The 22435-nt window shown below is 31.4% G+C and overlaps 1 protein-coding gene across 1 annotated transcript; it reads left to right on the forward strand.

The window, feature by feature from the left end:
• The first annotated feature begins 9361 nt into the window (after positions 1-9361).
• On the forward strand, positions 9362-22007 carry LOC120085958 (sulfite exporter TauE/SafE family protein 3). Its single transcript, XM_039042305.2, has 12 exons — positions 9362-10198; positions 10851-11010; positions 11121-11321; positions 11407-11471; positions 11595-11622; positions 11703-11779; positions 12085-12171; positions 12279-12329; positions 12409-12630; positions 20740-20833; positions 21302-21442; positions 21714-22007. Exons 1-12 carry the CDS (start codon positions 9998-10000, stop codon positions 21797-21799), a joined length of 1413 nt encoding a protein of 470 aa, XP_038898233.1. The 5' UTR covers positions 9362-9997; the 3' UTR covers positions 21800-22007.
• Positions 22008-22435: the final 428 nt, after the last annotated feature.

Below are 22435 nucleotides of genomic sequence, written 5' to 3' on the forward strand. Positions count from 1 at the left end.
TTTGGTAGCCATTTTGTTTTTGAAAATTAAGCCTATCGACACCATTTTCAACTTCGAATTCTTCATTTGTTATCTATTTTTTACCAATGGTTTAAAAAATCAAGCCAAATTATGAGAACTAAAAAGACGTAGCTTTCAAAAGTTGTTTTTATTTCTAGAATTTGACTAAAAATTCAACCATCGTATTTAAGAAAAATACAAATTATTATAAAAAATATGGATGGAATAGGTTTTGATTTTCAAAAATATATAAAAAAAAAAAAATGAATTGATTACCTAAATTTTTACATACGCTGAAAATGTATTGATTGCTTCCTTAAAAGTCTTATGAGCAAAATTATTTTATCTTTTCTTTTTTTTTCTTTTTCCGACAAATCCAACCACATCTTTTGGACTACCAGGCCCTTTAATTATTATTATTTATTGCTTTGAATATGCCACCTTTTGCTGCGGTGGATTCATAAGGTTAAGAATATAAAATGTGGTTTGAATAAAGTTAAAATTGATACCGTTGTAACCATTTTATTTTTTATTTTTATTTTTGAAATTGAGTCTATACACATTATTTATACCTTTAAATTTCTTCATTTGATATCTACATTTCACCAACAGTTTAAAAAACCAATCCAAGTTTTGAGAATGAAAATAAGTAGCTTTCAAAAAAAAAATTTCTTTTTATATTTTAAATTTGGTTAAGAATTCAACAATTGTATTTAAAAAAGATGAAAATTATTGTAAGAAATGTGGAAGAAATAGACTTAATTTTCAAAAACGAAAACAAAAAAACCTAATAATTATAATCATAATTTAGTTCCTATAATATGACGAAATCTTTATAAATAATCTCTACATGATCTTTATAAATAGTCTCTATCGTAAGAATTATTTATGAAAATTTTATTAAACCATATGAACTAAATTTTAATTATAAACTTTGAGATATAAGTTCTATTTTTTTTTTAATAAGAGTGAACAAAATTGCAATTTAACCCTCAACTATTTCGGATACTTTTAGTAAATTTTATATTTAGTCTTTTAAATTTAATTTTTAATCAAAACAGGTTAAAGAATAATAATAATTTTCATTAAAAAAAAACACCACATGACACATGTTTTCAAAATTTATGGTGGAAGTTCTAATAGACAATGTTATGGCAATTTTGGATTAAAATGATAAAATCGTCTTAAAAAGACAATTGAGCTAAACTAGCACAGAGACCACAGGAATAAACCTGAATAATGAGAAGAGAATGGGTTGACGCCCATGGCGGGCATGACCAAACCACGTGGCTCAAGTTAATTGACTCCCTTGAACTAAGAAACCATAAAGTAAGTCTAAAATGTATTCGGATATCAAATCTTAATAGGATAAGCAGACCAAATTCTATAAGAAGGCTCCAAGGGCCTTAGAGAAACCAAGTAAGTTCTCTCCAATTACAATTTTATTAAGTTTTAAGCTTTGAATCTCTTCTAACTTAGACATCTAAGTATGTGTAGCAATTGTCACATCGGTGTAAAGATAATTCCTTTTGTTTTGCAAGTTTTTTTATTCTCCAATTAAATAAATTTATTATTGTTGTCCATGAAGAGAATTTAGACAAAATTTCGACATCAATAGTTAATTACAAAAAATTGAAAATATCAACATCATAGTACTAATTAATAGTGACTAAATTTAAGATATGAAAGCAGATTTGTAAAAATTGAATATTTGAAAGTATATGAATTAAAATTGAACAAATTTGAAAAGAAAGATATTGAAGTAGTATTTTAGTCCAAACTTTATTGGATATTACCAAGGTGATGATTAAGTGCTATCGTTTTAACTTTTAAAAAGTATAATTAAAAAACTGAATGGATTAGTTTTGAAAATATTACATCAGAGTATCACGAGCAAAGATTTCGTGTTTGCGTTCTTATATTGATTCCGTTCATATTCCTACCTACTACCTTTTTTTATTAAATTATTTATTCATAGAAACACGATTAAAAAAGTCGAATTATATATTGCGACATTTTATGGTTCCCAATCTACTCTAGTATTTCCCAAGTGATAATAATAATAAATAGTAACACAAATTTAAAAAAGTTAAAAAATAATACCTAGTAGAAAAAGAAACCCCGATAAATGTTCATTATGGTTCAAGTATTTTTCAACTTTAGGTCATTTGTTGTATACGTTATAGTTAAATTTCACTCCATGTCAATAGGATTCATGAGGGGAGTTCAAAGGACCCATCATGACAAAGTCTAGAAGACTCATGGAGAGCCTAAAATGAGTTCAGAGGACCTATGGAAGAGCTTAAATGGAGCTTAGAAGACTCATGAGAAGGTTTAAAGAACCCATAGGAGAGCTTAATGAGGATTAGAGGACCCGTGGGAGCTCAAAAGGAGCCTAATGGTAGCTCAGAAAACCCATGGGGGTGCTTGGAGTGAGAATTTAGAAGGATTTATTAGGTGGCTTAGAGTGAGCTCAAAAGACCTATGTAATATCCTAAAAAAAGCTCAAAGGAATCATGGGGAGTCGAGAGATTCCATGAGGTAGCCTAGAGGAAGCTAATAGAACCCATGAGGGAGCCTAAAGGGAACTTAAAGGACCTATAGGGGAGTCTAGAGGGAGCTCAGAGGGTCAACGAGGGAGCTTAGAGAGACTTAGAAGACCCATAAAAGAGCCTAGTGGTAGCTCGAATGACACATGAGGAAGTCTAGTGGTAACTGAAAGGACCTATGAGAGAGCTTACACTACAAGAATTTGGACATTTCCCGACGATGGAAACCGTCAACAAAAGCTTAAAAAATCGTCGGCAAAACCTATCCCGACAGTAATCCAATCTCGAAAAAATCATTGGGAAAGCACCTTTGGGGAAACCTTTCCCAATCCAAAAAAGTCGTGTCATAGGAAAAAAAAGATATCTCGACGGATCAAATGAAACCTTCGGGATGGGGTCTTTTTGCCGACCTTAAATGAAACCTTCGGGATAAATTTTTTCTCCCGATGGTTGTAATTAATTACAACCATCCAGAGATGTCAATTTATGCCGACAGTTCCTTTTGGCGACGGGATAAGTCATTTCTCTTGACGGTAAGAATAAATTACAACTGTCAGGAGAAGTCAGCTTATGTCGACGATTTTTTTGGTCGTCGGGATTTTTTTTTTTTTTTTTTTCAAATGCTATACCTGTTTGAATCTTACAAATATCAAATAAACTATAATAATTTCACAAATAAACATGTTTGAATCTTAAGTATTTGTCAAGTAAACAACTACTAATACTATTTTTCTTAAATATAATATAACATCCACAAATCCTTAACTCCGAAATAACATTACATAATAACAAACTACCTATAAAACACAATTTTACAACCTAACTAAGCTCGTCGGGAAGTACATCTTCAACACAAATCTCAAGATACCTACAAAATACAAATTTAAATAAGATTAATGCTCAATAGACCATATATCAATCTCAAAATGAATATAAAACTTAAAACTCAACTAAGAACATTAATGAATTGAAACAAACCAACTCGAATTTACATATTTCAATCTCAAAATTAATATAGAACTTAAAACTCAACTTAAACTTAATCATAATTATATATTTATCCCTACACCAACTTTAAACCTAATATAATTAGTTTACTACCAAGTTGAAGAGCTCATACCTAACTCGATTTATCTTTCATGAGCTGTAAGGCCTACCATTGTTCCTATGCGAACAAAAATATATGTTATACAACAATACGTAAGTTGTGAAATGAAAAAGAATATCAGATTTACATGATTATTCCATATCATTAAGATGATCTTCTTATCTTACTTAATTATTATCTTCCATTGTGCAAAACAAAACAAACAAATCAAGACATATACAATACTACAAATTTACAACCTAGGAGAAAAGAAAGTACCAAATATATTATTGGGCAATCACAATGAATATATATCTACCATTTCCATACATACATCAATTACTAATGCAACAACAAAAAGAAGTCAATCACACTAAAAAGTGAAAGAAATAAACAAGTAGAAATTAAATTACACTCATCAAGAAAAAATGTTTTAACGAAGAAAATCATCCAAGAACATCAATGGCAACCAATAAGTTTCACAAAGGAATTCCAGCATCAATTTCTACACAAACAAGAACATAAATCAACAAATCAACAAAACAAAAATACGGATTATTAAACAAAAAACAATTCAATCAACAACAAGCGTAAAAATGTATAAGCAAAAAAAAAAAAAAACGATAAGCACATAAATGTACGCGTTTGAACCGAACAACGACCAAAACAAAGCGATAAGCAAAAATTACTATAGATATCACCAAAACCATAAAAACTCACCAAAAAATCACCAGAAAACATAACAACGAGATGGAGAAGAATCAACAAGCAATAATAACTGCAGAGATAGATTAAAAAGGAAAAAATGGAGTAAGAAATGGACATAATAATGAAAATGAAGAAGAGATCGAAGAGGGAAAGGTCACTAGCAGCGAACGACGAACAACAGGGAGGAGAGGATGACGAATGACGAAACAACAGGGAGGAGAGGATGGGGATCTGGCAGCGAACGATCGCAATTGGTGTCAAAGACGATCTGTGTGACAGTTGATTTGTGCGGGGAGGAGAGAAATAGACGTTTGTGGTTAGAGAGAAAATGGGAAAGGTCACAGCGGTGGGGAAAATGAAGAGAAGAAGGAAGGTTATAATCAACCCTCTCCCGATGGTGGAAAAACCGTTGGGATAAGTAGTTACCGTCGGAATAACTAATTTATCTCGACCCTAATCAAACATCCTTCGGGAGATAATTTATTCCCGACGCCTCAATACAAGAGTTGGGAAAAATGGGTTATCCCAACGGTTTTTCTTTTGTCGGGAAAAACCAAAATTCTTGTAGTGTTATAGTCAGCTCAGATGACTTATGGAATCCTTAGAGTAATTGAATTTGAAACCGTCTATATTCTCAATAGACAGTTCATAAAGGAACTGCTGAGGAATTGAGTGGGTGATGCACTTAACCATCGGTTACACATTAAGTGGTGGTAGTATAACCATCCAATGAATATTAATAGCAGTTCTGAAAATTAGAGGGTAGTTATGAGCTCAAACATAAGTTACACATTAACATCCTATATAAACGACCAAAGCCATTGGTCAAAGGTATAGCTATTACCTTAGTATTTTTTATTATCAAGTTACTTACAAACAAACTGACTTGAGCATCAGAGTATGTGTGGCTTGACACCACACTAGTGCTCAAATTCTATTGTCTTGCATGCAATTGAACTATTTTTTCTCGAAATACAAATTACGGTTGATCTATTCTTCGACATCAATCGTATACTTTCAAAATGATCATATTGACTTTTGTACTTTAAACTTTTATTCATTTTATTTTTTTTACTTTTAAAATGTTAACTTAGTCTATTATTTTTTTTTTTTTAAAAAAAACACATATATCACTCTTGTCTATTCATTTTTATTTTCTTGCTATTTTTTCAATCAATTTTTTTTTTAAAAAAAACAATTCATTCACTAAAATTCTTACAACGTAATCATAAATTTGTTTCTTTTTATACCACAAGTGAGGCAGTAAAATCGAACTTTAGATTTCGAGGTTGATACTACAAGCACCATCAATAATAAATTTGTTTTAAAAGATTTTCATCCTATAATATACATAAAGTTAAGTTAAAATTTTAAAAATATGAACAAACACGGCTACTTTTTAAAAGTAGATAGACCTAATTAGACTTCTTAAAACTTAAAAGTCCCACCAAAATTTATATCTTTAAATTACTTTATCAAATTAAATAAGTTAAAAAGTACCTAGATAAGAAAAAAATAATTCTAATAATAGACAGTAAAAAGAATTTAAAAGTCAAAAAAAAAAAAAAAAAAAAAAGAGAGAAAGAGAATAAGGCTTGACCACGCAATTGCAAGGTTGCCCACCCTTTCTTGATGGGTTGGTGCACGCTACAATACAATTAATAATCAATTCATGAACTAGGGCGTTTGGCATGTCATAGGCTTGAATTAATGTTTAAGAACTTAAAATATCTATATTTGAATTTTTTATTTTGTGCCTAAAATGTTCGAAAAAATTCAAAATTTTCGTAAAATTAATTAATTTATTAGATATGACTTTCAACTTTATGTATAAAAACTTTAAATTTTTACTTGTGTTTTTTTAAGTAAATCTATGAAATTTAGATAAAAAATTATAATTTTGAAAATTCGTAGATCAAATAGACACCCACTATAAAGTTCACAGAACTAAACTTATAATTTAAGTAAGACAATTTTTGCTATTAAATTTTTTTGTTTGTTTTTTTTATAGTTGGTTCATTTTTAGTTGATTTGATTTCAAAATGTTTATTTTAATCTATCTACTCTAAATTTCTTTATTCATTTTAATCCATGTAATTTCAAGACCATTTTAATTCTTGTAATTTTAAAAAGTGACTATTTTGGACTATTTATTCCTATTTTTATCTAATTTTTCCAATCAAAATTTTAGTATGATATTTCATTCACTAAATTTCTTAAAATATAGTCATAATTTTGCATTAAAAAGCTTCCATCATGTAAAACATTTAAGTTAAAATTTGACAGGTGAGGTCTAAAATAGTCAAATTTTTAGTTACTAAAATAGATATTTTAAAAATATATGATCAGAATAAACTAAGAGTGTGTTTAATTTCTCAATTATCTTGAAATATAGAGAATCGAACCTCTGACCTCGAGAGGTCAATAATATAAATTATAAATACTATGTAGTTGAGGTACGTTGAATATTTACTTCGACATGGAATGAAAATGTAACATTGTAGGATTACCGTATTACCCTTTGAAATGAACAAAAAGTTGAAAAGTAATTGTCGATGCCAAATAACTTTCAACCCTCCCGTCGTCGTCTTCTTATTTTTCTTGGTTGTGATTAACTACACCGATGAAAATGAACGCTAAAATTGTGGAATAAAATCACGTTTTTTTGCAGAAAAAAGGAGAACAGGGGTGCTTCCAATCAAATAGCTGTTTCTCGTTTGTCATTATTCATTGGTTCCACCAATAACGTCACTCTATTTCTTTATTGCCCGTCCTAGTCCTGGGCTCGGCTGCTGACAGTCTTAAAGCAAAAGTAAAGAAGAGAGAGATTATAAAACGAAAGGAAAATAAATAAATAAATAGTGAAAATTCATTTTTTTTTTAGATAAAATGAAGGAAAAATTATACCTTAGTCTCGAGATTCATAAGAGTGGTCCTATTTAGTAGTTTTCAAAATGCACCTACTTAGTTTCGAGTTTTTTTAAAAATAGGTTTAAAAAGTCCCACAAATAACTTTATACGGTTATTTAAAATAATTAGATTAGATTTCAAATTAGAAGAATAATTTTTAAAAATCAAATCTTATCTAAAACTATTTTGTCTAATTTTGAATATAATATAATTATTCAAACAAAAAATACTTCAAAGACCTTTTAAAGTGAAATTATTTAAAATGATAAAATTGTTGAAAATATTTATAACATATAGCAAAATTTTAGAACTATCAATGATAGACGCTGATAGATACTGATAGTCTTGTATCAATGATATTGATAGACATTGATAGAAGTCTCATAGTGTCTATTACTAATAGTTCTAAAATTTTACTATATTTTGTAAATATTTTAGTTTATTTTTCTATATTTAAAAACAACTCATTTTTAAATCTATTTTTTTTTATAAACTTGAAGACTAAAAAAATACATTTTGAAAATTTAGAGACTAAATAGACCTATTTTTATAAACTTGAGAATTAAAAAAGTACACTTTTAAAATTCATGAACCAAATACATATATTGTTCAAAACATGGGGACTAGAAAGATAATTTTTCCTAAAATGAAAATGTAGTGTCTCAATCCTTTACCAGTTTTTACCTCTAAGATTTGGAAAATTTCCAGAACTAGCACCAATAAATTTTCATATTTCAAAACTAGTACCTTTTAGAAAATTCATTCAAATAGTTTTTCTTGGTCAATCTCAGTTGAGATCAATCATCGAGATTTAGATAAAAAAAAGTAACTTTTTCGTACTATCCCATGTTTTGGGTTTTTTTGGTAAAATCACGGGTAGGATTAACACCGAGAGTTTTATGAGCTCACTCTAAGCTACCTCATGAGTCCTCAGACAAGATTAATGTCAAGATGGACCAGAAAGAATATTTCAACGAATTTTCTAAAAGGGTATTGATTTTGAAATATGGAAATATTTAAGGGTTGTTTTTGACAATTTTTTCCCAACTATCAGATTGAACTATACAAATTTTAATTCGTTTAGCCATTAATTTATAATAAAAATAAGAAATCTAAACAAAAATCTAATCACTAATGTAATTTCAATAAAAGTTAACTTTACATGAGGTGAAACACAAGTATAATACTGACATATAAATGTGTTAGTGACTAAAAAGTTTGCGATTCAAATTTTCTTACTCTATTGTATTAAAAAAAACTAGATTAATTCATGAGAATGACCATAAAAATTAAAATATATCTATTAAGATGCAAAATGTAATTATGATATTAACATTGTTTGATAACCATTTATTTATTTTTTTTTGAAAATTAAACTTATAAAATCATATCATCTTATAAATATTCTTTTATTGTGTCGTTCATATCCTACATAGTTAAACTAAAATAAACCGTTTTAATTCTTGTTTAAAGAATTTGACTAAAAATTCAATGTATATTTAAAAGTAGTAAAAATTATAGTATAAAAAGTAGTGAAAATAAAATATGAAAAATAGAAAAAATAGCAGATCACTAAAATTTGTAATAAAGAAAAGAGTGAAAATAAGCATAAATTAAAAACACAAAAAAAAAAAAAAAAGTAAAGATACAATTCATGAAATGTCAATATGTTACTTTAATCAAAATGTTGAAAATATTAATGAAAAATATAAAAATAACAGATTCAAACAAAATATTTTAAGTAATTAACAAAAAAAAAAAAAAAATTAACATATTTAAAATTTAGGACTGTTTTTAAATATAGAAAAACAAACCAACATATTTACAAATATAGTAAAATTGTACTATCCAAAATAAATGGCAATAGATTGCAATATATTATATGTAACTTTCTGTGTCATGATAAACATAAATAGTAGTATATGATATTTTACTATTATTTATAAATATTTTCAGCATTTTTATCGTTTAAAATAAATTTTTTAATATTTATAATTATATTTATTGCTGTTTCTTTTTATGATTTATAAAAAGATTGACGATATAATAAAGACATCACTTTAATTTTTATATTGATATCAAGACTCATCAAAATATGGATGGAAATATTGAGATTTAATACCCCATTAATGCAGTCGATAAATAATCAAAGGGATGTTTTTCCTAATTTTAGATTCACAAAAACAAGAAATAAGTAGTTGCACATGCATTAAAAAAAAAAAAAAAGAAGAGTATATTCTTTTTTTATTTAAAAAAAAAAGGAAAAAAAAATGAGAGAGAGAGTATATTCTTAGAGGCGTGTGTATGAAGAATCCAATCCAATACGTTTCTCTTCAACCACTTGCGCACACGGATGGATCGAATTTTCGTTGTGTCTGATTCTTATATTTATTTTCGTTTCGTATTTGATACAAAAAACTGATGTTCTAGGTTTATTTGTTTTTACACCGTTCGTATCAAACAGTATTTTGTTGTAAGATGAAGTGACGAACAAGTGGAACGTTTATCAAATTCAAATGGATAGTGAGAAATCATTTGAGCAATGATTTTGTAGCTATTATATGTGGTTGAGGAAGAATTCAAACAATTCAACCATACATTATCTTTCATCAAACTTCATTTTCATTGTCATCGTCATTGATTTGTATTCTTACAAATACAAGCCATTGCCCTTGTGCCTCGTACGAACAGCTTTCTTGATTTTGTTTACAGAAAGTTGGATTGGGAAGGTTTCAGAGTTTCAATGGCGGGTGGATTTGGAAAAATATGCGCCGGTTTTCGGTCAATGGCGTTGACGATGTTCAACTTTGCTATAGCGTTGGCTCTGGTTTCCGGCGAGAGAAAAATGAAGCTCGAAGGAAGTTCCGGAGATATGAATCTGCTCCAAGGAGCTTTGAATTTCTTGTGGCAGTCAGACAAAACAGGGTATCATCATGTGTGGCCTGTAAGTCACTACAAGATCTCTTTTCCCTTTATATAGATGAAAACAAAATTCCTAATGCAATCACATTTGTTTTGTTCATCTTTTTGAAGATCACGTACTTGCATATTCTCCAATCATTTTAATGTTTCTCAAATTGGTGCTTAAAAGAAAACGTAGTTTAGATCTTTGAACTTAATTTTGAGCTGTTAAGTTAGAATAAATCTTGGTTTTGTGAGGGTCAACTCATCGTGTTGGAACTAAGTTTTTCTCCTTTTGAAACCTTTTTCCTTGGAAAAGATTTTGAAACTCTCATGTTAAGCTTTGTGTTGGTTCAGATCTAGCAATTAGCACATCTTTTTGTGTTGTTTATGGTTTCAATGTGAAAATGGAATTCTGCATATTATTTTTTTTAGTGAATTCTTCGGTGCTTTCATGAAGATTATTCTCTGGACTTGTAGAAAAGACCTTTTAGAAAGATTCATATTCAATGTTGGAAAAGGTTTTGAGCTTGAGCCGCATGCCTAAACAAATAGTATATTCAAGGTCACATCATTAGAACTTTACATAACTTTCACCTCGAAGTTGTAATGAAGTTCTGAGGTAAGATCTAAATTATAAATAAGAGCATGAGAAAAGTAGATGGATTAATAGTAAGTTTTAATTTTCTTTGCAGGAAATGGAATTTGGGTGGCAGATTGTAGTTGGTTCTGTTGTTGGATTTTTGGGTGCTGCATTTGGGAGTGTAGGAGGTGTTGGTGGTGGGGGAATTTATGTTCCTATGCTTAGTCTAGTCATTGGGTTTGATCCGAAGTCATCAACAGCTATATCGAAATGTATGAGGAATGATCTTTGTAATATCAAACCAACTCCAATCTGCTCAGGATTTGCTCTTAATATGTTTAACTTGTATAATAGTTCTTCTTGTTTCTTTTGTTTGCTAAAGGTATGATAATGGGAGCAGCAGCATCAACAGTCTACTATAATCTTAAGCTAAGGCATCCGACACTTGATCTTCCTATCATTGACTATGATTTGGTGCTTCTTATCATGCCTATGCTCATGCTGGGCATCAGCATTGGGGTAGTTTTTAATGTCATATTTGCTGATTGGATGGTTACTGTCCTCCTCATCATTCTCTTCTTAGGTAATGTAGAGATGCATCTTGTTCAACCTCATACTTAATAGTTTTCTGCTCTGTTTATCCTCCGCCTGATATTCGTGTTTTGCAGGTACATCGACGAAATCGTTTTTGAAGGGGGTTGAAACTTGGAAGAAGGAAACCATAATGAAAACGGTTATCTCTTAAACTTGAAACTTCAAGTTTCTGCTGCACATAGTTTGGTTAAAATAAAATGTAGGTCTTTTGATATGAATATCGTGTTTCTAACAACTGGATGCCACTTCTTTTCAACTTTAGGAGGCTGCTAGGCGCGCTGAATCAAATGGTGAGCCTATTTATTGTTTATCATATCAAGATGGTGCTAATCCTTGATCTTATTTCATATTCCACCGTTTGTAAAATTAGATATTCAAGCCGATACTGCATATGCTCCTCTTCCCAGTGGCCCGAACCATAGGCCCGAAACGAACCACATTGACGAGGTAAGTTCATTCATAGTCATAAATGATATCAGAAATGAGAGTGCTGAATCATGATTACCATAGATTCTTTTAAGATAAGGAACTATCTTTTGTTAGATTTTTTATCCTGCCTATAAATGTTTTGGTTGTATCTTGGTGTAAATCTTCTCCCTCTTTCATTACTATAGCTTTAATACCCTTTACCAATTGGAGAGATTTTACGTAACATTTGAAATCCCCTTTCAAATGTTTCTTTTATATAAAAATATATATTGAGAAGAAAGATTACCAGAAATGAGAATGCTGAATTGTGATTGAAATGGCAGGTTCCAATTCTCAAGAATGTGTATTGGAAAGAAATGGGGCTTCTTGTATTAGTTTGGGTTGCATTTCTTGCAATACAGATTACCAAGGTTTTTAGCTCTTTTTTCCTTTTTCCATTTTCAACGTTGAACATCAATCAACACTTTATTTTGCAATCTCAATAAACTGAAAATCAACCCTTTAATGTTGAAAACAGAAGCATTCACCCAATTGTTCATGGGAATACTGGGTACTGAACTTCCTGCAGGTAAGTTTGCTGATCCACTTCCAAATTCTTTTGTGCTTTCTCTGGTTTGATTTCTTGTTTACCCAGAATTGCTTTACAGGTGCCAATTGCTTTTGGTGTATCTGGTTATGAAGCAGTTAGCTTGTATAAAGGAAGGAGAAAAATTGCATCACTAGGAAATCAGAAGACAGATTTTCGAATTCACCAGCTTGTTCTATATTGCTTCTTGGGCATAGTGGCCGGAGTTGTCGGTGGGCTACTTGGACTTGGTGGAGGATTTATTATGGGTCCTCTGTTTCTGGAGCTGGGCATTCCCCCTCAGGTACATATCTGTAACCTCCTGCACACGCCATTAAAATTTTGCTTTTGCTTTATTTTCTGTCTGGGAGGACTTTGAGTCTGGGCTAATTTATGACCTTAGGGAGGCACATGCCCTCTGCCATCAACGTCTTTTAGTTTTTTTGGGTAAAAAAGTTTTTTTTCTCTCTTTTTCTGGTTACAAGAGGTAAAAAAAGTGTCTTTATTGTTGTTTTCCTTTATCTATATATATATATTTAAAAATTAAACTTTATAATAAAAAGTTTCAAATGTACTTTTAGAATTTTTTTTTTTATAAAATATAAATATTTTTGAAAATTTTCTATTTATAAGAATTTTTTTTTATATATACATAAGAACTTTTTTTTCCTTTAAAATAAATTACTTACAGACTGTTTTTTAGGCAATTTGAAAACAAACGATTAATTAAAAACATAATCCTATTTCATGTTATCTGATATGTGTTTGACAGTAGATTTTAGAAATTAAATTTCAAATTAACCAATTTTTCAAAATGTGTTTTGATAATATAATTATAAATCATAAAATTAATTGTAATTAATCACTAAATATTAGGTTTAATGTGACCTATTATCAACTAATTTATGAACTTGTTTTAGGTTAATTTTTTTTTATAATTCTTATTTTGTAAAATCACATAATTTATAATATATTATATAATATATATTTTAATTTATAAAAAACAATTGAGTTTATAACATTTGATATTATATTTATTAATGTTTTTATCCTTTTCAATGTAATTAAGTATTTTAAAATTTCAAATTCAAAATTTGAATATATTGAAAACACAAAAATATTGCTTTCAAAATTTGCACTATTTAGATCACAAAATCCAAAAACAGTTTTCGAGAATAAAATTCAGTTTATTTATCAATCGTGTACTCACTGCCTCAATGAATCTGAAAATATAAAATAGAATTTGAAAGTAAACAAACACTTAAATTCTTATCAATTTGCGGTCTAAATTTTAAGCCATATTTCTTACCATAAATTGAATATATCCTATTGTATAATTATTTAAATAGTAAATAATATTCTTTAGTTTTATAGTTCTTATTACACACACTTATTGTTTAGAAAATTATTTATATTTTCTTTAATGGCATAAAAAAGCTATAATTATATATTCTTTTAACTTTAATTCTATGTCTAATAAATGTGTGTTTGGCATGATTTTAGAAATAAGTCATTTTAGAAAAATTTGGAGTGTTTGTCAATCACTCAAAATAGTTTTTGAAACACCTTCAAAGTGAAGTATTTTAAATAATTTTTATCAAAAGAGTTTTATTGAAATAAGAAGAGGAAGAAGAAGAACAAAGAAAGTTTTATGTGGGAAACCCTAGATCAGAGAGAAAAAAACCACAATAGAAAAGTTCTTTTTATTATTTCTTAACTTACCCATACATCATAGACCCAAGATACAAATAGACTAAGTCAAACCTTAATACAATAGAGTAATGTAAAAAGACTAAAATACCCTTAGGGCAAATACATAGTCATTTTCAACACTTCCCCTCAAGTTGGAATGTAGATGTCACTAAGATCCCACTTGCTAACACAAGTATCAAAGCTTTGCCTGAGTAAACCTTTAGTAAGAATGTCAGCAACTTGTTGACTCGAAGGAATGTAGGGAATGCAGATGCTGCCACTATCCAGATTTTCTTTGAAGAAGTATCTATCAATCTCCACATGTTTAGTTCTATTATGTTGCACAAAGTTGTTGGCTATACTTATAGTTGCCTTGTTATCACAATAGAATTTCATAGTTGTATCACTATCTTGGCGAAGATCAGACAAAACTTTCTTCAACTATATCTCTTCACATATTCCTGGACTCATAGTTGTGGATTCAGCTTCAGCACTGCTTTTAGCAACATCACCTTGTTTCTTACTCTGCCAAGTAATAAGATTACCCTACACAAAGGTACAATACCCTGAAGTTGACTTTTTATCTGTAATAGATCCTGCCCAATTAGAATCAGTGTAAGCCTCAATGCATATTCTGTCATATTTTTTGAACATTAGGCCTTTTCCTGGTGTAGATTTCAAATACCTCAGAATTCAAGTACAACCTCCATATGTTTCTCGTAAGGTGCTTGCATAAACTGACTCACCATACTGACAACATAGGATATATCTGGTCTAGTATGAGATAAGTAAATCAATTTTCCTACTAGCCATTGGTACCTCTCTTTATACACAGGAACTCTGTCGACAAATTCTCCCAGCTTAGCGTTGACTTCACTAGGGGTATCGATGGGTTTACATCCAGTCATCCATGTCTCCTTCAACAGATCAAGGATGTATTTTTGTTGAGAGACAGAAATCCTTTCTCTGGACCTCACCATCTCCATTCCAAGGAAATATCTTAAACTCGCAAGATCCTTAATCTCAAATTCATCAGCCATTTTCGGTTTTAGCCTGATAATCTCAGCAGCATCATCACCTGACAGAACAATATCATCTACGTACATAATTAAAACAACCATCTTCCCCGATGTTGACTTCTTTGTGAACGATGTGTGATCAGAGTGCACCTGAATGTAACCTTGGGACTTAACAAAGGTGGTGAACTTGTCAAACTAAGCTCTCAGAGACTATTTCAAACCATACAGAGACTTTATGAGTTTACAAACTTGATGATTAAATTAAACTTCAAATCCAGGAGGAGGACTCATATATACTTCTTCTAACTCAGCATTTAAGAACACATTCTTCACATCAAGCTGGTGGATGAGTCTTTATTCACGGCTACTGAAAGAAGAACTCGAACAGTGTTCAGCTTTGCCACTGGAGAGAAGGTTTTTGGGTAATCAATTCCATAAGCTTGAGTAAACCCTTAGCAACCAACTTGGCCTTATATCTATCCAAAGTTCCATTAAACTTTCACAGTGAAAATCCATTTGCACCCAACGGTTTTATGCCTTTTAGGAGAGCTACAAGATCCCACGTTTTATTCTTCTCAAGAGCTCTCATTTCTTTCATGACTGCAATCTTCCATTCGGGAATCTCCATGGTCATATGCACATTGGTCGGTATTGTTATAGTATCCAGGTTAGTAGTGAAAGTTTTAAACCCATAAGATAAATTACTGTAAGAAAGGAAACTATGCATGAAGTACTTGGTACATGACCTAGTCCCTTTTAGCAAGGCGATGGGTATATCAAGGGAGGTATCATAATCTCCTGTTTTACTCGACCTCTCATCAGTAAGAGAATAGTGGTCATATTTACTTACTTGCAGCAAACCCTCACCCTTTTAAGTTTCTCCTGAAGACTCATTACTATATGTAGTTTTGTCATTTTCTGGAACAATCTCATCAGTTTCATCACTTTTAGTCACATCAACACACTCATTAGTATTATTAGGAATAGAAGTACCTTGGGCTTGAGTTGGTGTCGGTTCCGATTCATGGACAGTAGCCAGTGAAGCAACAGGAGATGCTATTTCCTTTATAAGATTCTTCCTGTAGTATGTTATCCAGGGCACTTGTTTAGTAGGTTCCTTTATAAGATTCTTCCTGTAGTATGTTATTCAGGACATTTGTTTAGTAGGAAGGACAATGTCATTGGTATTCAGGATAGACTTAGGAAGAAAGTCCACGGGAACATAGTATGTGGATAAGTTACTCTCTTCACTAGTATTCTCCCCCTTAAAGAGGACTAACGGGAAAAAGGGGTTTATCCTCAAGGAATATTACATCTATAGAAACAAAGTACTTTTTCGATGATGGATGGAAACATTTATAATCCTGCTGGTGAAGGGGATACCTGAAAAAGACACTTTTGAGCACGAGGGGCAAATTTAGTTCGGTGAGGACCATGACTATGGATAAACACAGTACATCCAAACACTCGAAGATGAACATTCGGAGAGACACGTGGATATGTAAGACTCTTTGAAACATTCAAGAGGTGTATGAAATTTGAGAACACGAGAGGGCATCCGATTAATAAGATGAGCTATAGTTAGAATGACATCTCCCCATAAATAAGAGGGAAGTGAGGCAGGGAGCATAAGGGACCAGGCAACCTCAATGAGGTGACAATTTTTCCGTTCACCCACCCCATTTTGTTGAGGAATATTAGCACACAAACTTTGATTGGTAATACCTTTCAAAGTCAAGAACTCTCGAAGGGTGTTTTAGCGAACTCCCGACCATTGTCATTCCGAAGGATGGAAATCTTGGTGTTAAACTGGTTCTTTACTATGGCATAAAATTGTTTAAACACAGACATTACTTCTGACTTGTCAGTGAGAAGAAACACCCATGTAAGACGGGTGTGATCATTAATAAACTTTACAAACCAACACTTTCTAGATGAAGTAGTGATGTTTGAGGGATCCCAAACATCACCATGGACAAGATGGAAGGGATGGGAAGGTTTGTAAGGCTGAGATGGGAAGGCAACTCGGTGTTGTTTTGCACGTATGCACACATTACAAGACAAAGAAGAAACATCCACATTATGAAATAATGGGGAAATAATACTTCATATATTGAAAGTTTGAATGATCAAGACGAAAATGCCATAACAAATAATCTTTTTCAGAAGTTGAAAATAAAGACAACAAACTAGTTCTATAAAAACTCCTAGAGGCAACATCATCATAAAGGAAATAGAGTCTCCTATCATGCTGGGTAATGCCAATCATCGTCCTCGAGCTCAAGTCCTGAAACAAAACAGTATCTGGTGAGAAAATAACTCGGTAGTCAAGATCCCTAGTTATTTTACTGATAGACATCAAATTGTAGGATATTTTTGGAACATACAACACATTCTGTAAGGTCAAACCCTAGAACGGAGAAAGATGACCTTTTCCCACAACAGGAGCTAAGGACCCATTTGCAATCCGTATTATTTCATTACTAACACTCAGAACATATGAGAGGAATTGGTCAGATGAGCCTGTCCAGTGTCTGTTGCACCCGAATCTAGTATCCATGTTTTCCTACCCTTAATAATAAGACTAAAGGATTGAGGAGTGCCTAATTAGACAATTGCACTAACCCCAACAGTACTTGGGTCATTCTGGTTGGTCACCTGAGATTGTGACGTATTACTAGTAGAGTCACTCACGAAAGCTCGACCAGGATTTGACTTATCATTTGGAGGGCGACATCTGCCATTCAAGAGTTGACCGTGTAACTTGCAACACTAATCCTTTGTATGCCAAGGTTTCTCGCAATGTTCACATACTGGAAAAGTTTTACCATTATGCTTGTCACCATCAGATCTAGATGATTTCACACCAAATGTAGTGGAATCAATGACAGTGACAACTCGCTCATGGTACTTGACGTATCTTCCTCCAAACGAACCTCATAACAGACTTCTATTAGAGATGGTATCAGTCATTGTCCCAATATTCGACTGTGAATTGTGTCAAATTTGGAATTCAATCCAACAAGGAAGTCATAAAGACGACCAACTTCCTCAATTTTTGAATATCGAACCCCACCGCATGAGTAATCCCAAACAATCTCACCATATATATCTATCTCCTGCCACAATAAAGCTAATTTATTGAAATAAGATGTAATGTTCATGTTCCCTTGTCTGCACTCATGAACCTGATTTCATAAGGTGTACAAATGTGATGCATTGTGCCTCTTAGAATACAATTTCTGTACTGCATCTCAAATATCCCGAGTAGTTGCATGATACAGCAAGGGTTTCCCTATCTGAGGTTTCATGCTCTTAACAAGCAGAGAGTGGAGTAAGGAATCTTCTCCCTTCTAGATGTGCTCTTGAGGGTCTTTAGGTCGAGGTCTCGGTATCACAACAGTAAGATACGCAAACTTATGTCGCCCCTCGAGGGCCATTTTGATGAATTGGAACCAAAAGAAATAATTTTGACCATTCAACTTCTCATCTGTAATGAACCTTGTAGAATTTTCCATAGCACCAGATAAAATATTTGTTGTAGGTAAATTAGAGAAAACAGTTATCGGGTTTTCTGAATATATCGGTAGATTGGAAGAAAGGTCAGAGTTAACAGGATTTGCCTAAAGAGTTGTGTTGGTTCCAAGGGTAGCAATCTGGTGTTGAAGGCTAACCAATTATTGTTGGACCCCAACTGGAGAAAGACCCATCAACTTCGAAGCACCATGATTGGTTGGCACACGTTGAAAAAGATTAAGGTGGCTGTCGTAGGTGGTTTCTGTCCACCCAAAAAAGGAAGAAGAAGCCTCACCTAGATCGACGGTTGAAGCATTGATCGGCGGCTGAAACAGCGACGCGGAACTTGGGGGTATCGTTGGCTGGAACGACACGGAGCCAAGGTGGAGCGGCTACGACTGGAGGGAGATCTGGCTCGATCGCGTATGGCCCGGTTTGATCAACGCTTGTTGTTGCCCAAAGACTCCCGCGCCAGACTGAGACGAGGCTGAATTGGTTCCAATCGGTGACTGGATATCGTGCGATGGCAGCGTGTTCATCGGATTGAGGTGGATCGATCGAAGATACTTATCGACAGCCTGAATGACAGCGACATTAACCGTTTCAGCAGTGGTTCTATCATTAGCTAAGTTTTTCTCTATGACGGTTAGGGTTTCATCACCATACTCTGATACCATATTGAAATAAGAGGAGGAAGAAGAAGAACAATGGAAGTTTTACGTGAAAAACCCTAGATCAGGGAGAAAAAACCACGATAAAAGAGTTATTTTTATTATTTTTTAACTTACCCATATATCACAGACCCAAGATATAATTAGACTAAGATAAACCCTAATACAGTAGAGTAATATAAAAAGACTAAAATGCCCAGATAAATACATAGCAATTTTCAACAAATTTAAATAAAATTGTTTTAAGCATTTTTTCCTCTAACCAAGCTAAACAGGCCTAAGTCCTTTAACTTCACAAATGTTGAGTAGCTCCATCAATTTTTTATATTGTTTCTAATAGAGATTCATACCATATTTCACATTTTGTAAAATTAACAAATCTATTAAACATATAATTGATCACATTATACTTCAATATTGTGTTAGATGGATTCATAAATTCTAAAGTTTATCAAATAAATCAAGGATTTATTAAACACCAAATTGTAAGCATAAATACTTAATAGACATAATTGAAAGTTTAGAGATTTAATGGAGTATTTTTAAAATTCAGGTATATGTTGAACACAAAATTGTTAGTTCAAAAATTTATTTTTGACAAACTTCAAAGTTGAATGACTAAAACATATAATTTAACTCAATTTTTTTAAACTCAAAATTAATATCAAAACTATCTGCATATATAAAGTCATATTATTTTTAGTACAATAAAGTCATATATTATTTTTGGTACCATAGAGTCATATATTCTAAACAAAACCAATTTCAGTCATTAAGAACATAATAATGGTTTGTATAGTGTGGTAATCAATGTCGTTTGATTTCGATATTATATACATCGACTACCTTTTCAATTGCCTTGAATAAACGGATGGAACCTCCACTGTTTAATCTGTGACCTCTTCCTCGGGGGGGACGGGGGACATCAATCATTATCTTTTTCTTCTCTGACTTGTGGGACCCATCAATAGAGCATAATGATCTACATTATTGAATACCGTTGGAGTTTTTAATTTTGTATGTAATAGATAAATAAATATTAAAATTGTCAGATATATTTCTACACTTTTAATATCTATCAATAGATCACTGACCATCTAACCTTTTTTAAATTCAATTTTGTGTCACCAAATAATTTAGTCAAATTCTGACACAGGTCAATAAACACATTTTGAAGTTTAAGAATCAGCTGGACACAAAATTAAAAATTTAATATCTCATAATTTTTTTTGAATTCATGGACTAAATTCTTAATTTAAGTTTCTAAAATTCATGGACAATTTATAATATAACTTACGTTATTCAAAATAGATTAATTCTGTAGTTCCATTAATTTGTCACCATTTCCGACTGGTTTCTCTTTTTCCTTCTTTTAGGATGGGATCACATTATCGAATTAGGATCCTACCTACTTGTTTGCTTTCCAAACTCCAAAACATCGTATTATTATAGTTTCCCCACGGGTACATTAGAAATCCCATCAAAGTTAACTTTTCTTTACCTTTGCTTTTGCAGGTATCGAGCGCTTCAGCAACCTTTGGAATGACATTCTCCTCATCTATGTCTGTTATACAATACTATCTTCTTGACCGTTTCCCCGTTCCATATGGTAAATCAATTCTATCTCACTTTAGGTATATTTGGATCACTGAATTGAGTTATGAAGTCTGAAGTTAATATGTTGGTATTAAAAAGTTTATATTTGGAGTGCAAAGTTGTAAGATGAATTTTTTTAATAAATGTGCTAAATAGAGAAAGAAGAAAAAATAGATTTTCTCGATAAATGTGTAAACTTTAATAATGTTGCTATGAAAGTTGAGTAGTTTAACACCCATTTGTATCATTAGTGGGCCAAACACTCCCTTTACAACTATCTTTCTGTCAAGAGTGTACAAACAAAATTAACCAAAAGTAAAGTAAGAGGGTTTATACCTAAAATGGACAACATTCATCTTTTTAACACTTTTGAGATCTCTAATATGAAACACACGTTATAATCAAACCAAGAAATTTCAATTTTTAATTCTTCTAAAGTTTTGAATCCATCGATTTACTGACCAAGGTTGTAATATTGCAGCTCTTTACTTCACCCTCGTGGCCGCCATAGCTGCATTTATTGGACAGCACGTAATCAGAAGGCTGATTGAGTTGATTGGAAGAGCATCCTTAATTATCTTCATTTTGTCCTTCACAATATTCGTCAGTGCGATCTCTCTAGGTGAAAACCATACACAACCAAACTGCTTTATGCATTGTTCCTCTATTTGGACTTACCAGTTAAAAAAAAAAAAAGTTAAAAAAAGGTCACTTTTATTTATATTCAGTTGATAAAAATGGTTTAAAATATATTTTAGAAGTGTTAGAACTATTTTGAAGGGTCACCAAATATTTCATTTTTTCTAAAATAATTTATTTTCAAAATTAAACATTTGAAAAATTAAACCAAAACATATTATAAATTTGAAATGGATTGTGGTTTGATTTGATAGGGGGAGTTGGAATCTCAAAGATGATTGGACAAATTCAGCGACATGAATACATGGGATTCGAGAATCTGTGCAAATATGATGCTTAAGGTTTGGCCTTATGGGAAAGAAATGTGATTTTTAGTAATTGTTTTCAAATTCTTATGATTATTTGGATTTAGCTTTGGAATTTTTTACTCTTAAATTTGATGTCTAAGATGCTAGAATTTATTGATTCGACAGTTTGTTTTATGGGCCTGGAAAAAGCCTAGAAAGTAGAAATATATAAGCAGAGTTTTAGCGATCTGTGTATTTAAATGTGCTCGGAAGTGGATTTTGAATATTGTTTTTCCAGTGCACTATCCATTTTTAGATTAGGTTTTCGGAGGTGATGTGATGGAGTGTATATTTTTAATCATTTGATTTTTAGTTTCTGATTTTTAAAAATTAAATTTATTAATACTACTTCTAAACAAGTTTTTAAACATTAATTTTTATTTCAGAATTTGGCTAAAATTGTAAATGTTACTTAAAAAAAAGATAAAAATCTTTAAAAAAAAAATCATTATTATACGAGATCATAGTAATTTCGTTTTTAATCCATCTGTTATATATATATAATCTTAAATTGAGGTGGATCTTAAACGTATGTGTCATATGCTATAATTGTTTAATTGGGAAACAATTGCAAAGTCTCATAAGGTAATGTGTGATATTTTTTGTGGGTGCATATAAATTGAATTATT

This window comes from Benincasa hispida, chromosome 9, assembly GCF_027475165.1.
Source record: "Benincasa hispida cultivar pf3 chromosome 9, pf3_genome.v1.1, whole genome shotgun sequence".
In the NCBI taxonomy this organism is placed as follows: domain Eukaryota; kingdom Viridiplantae; phylum Streptophyta; class Magnoliopsida; order Cucurbitales; family Cucurbitaceae; genus Benincasa; species Benincasa hispida.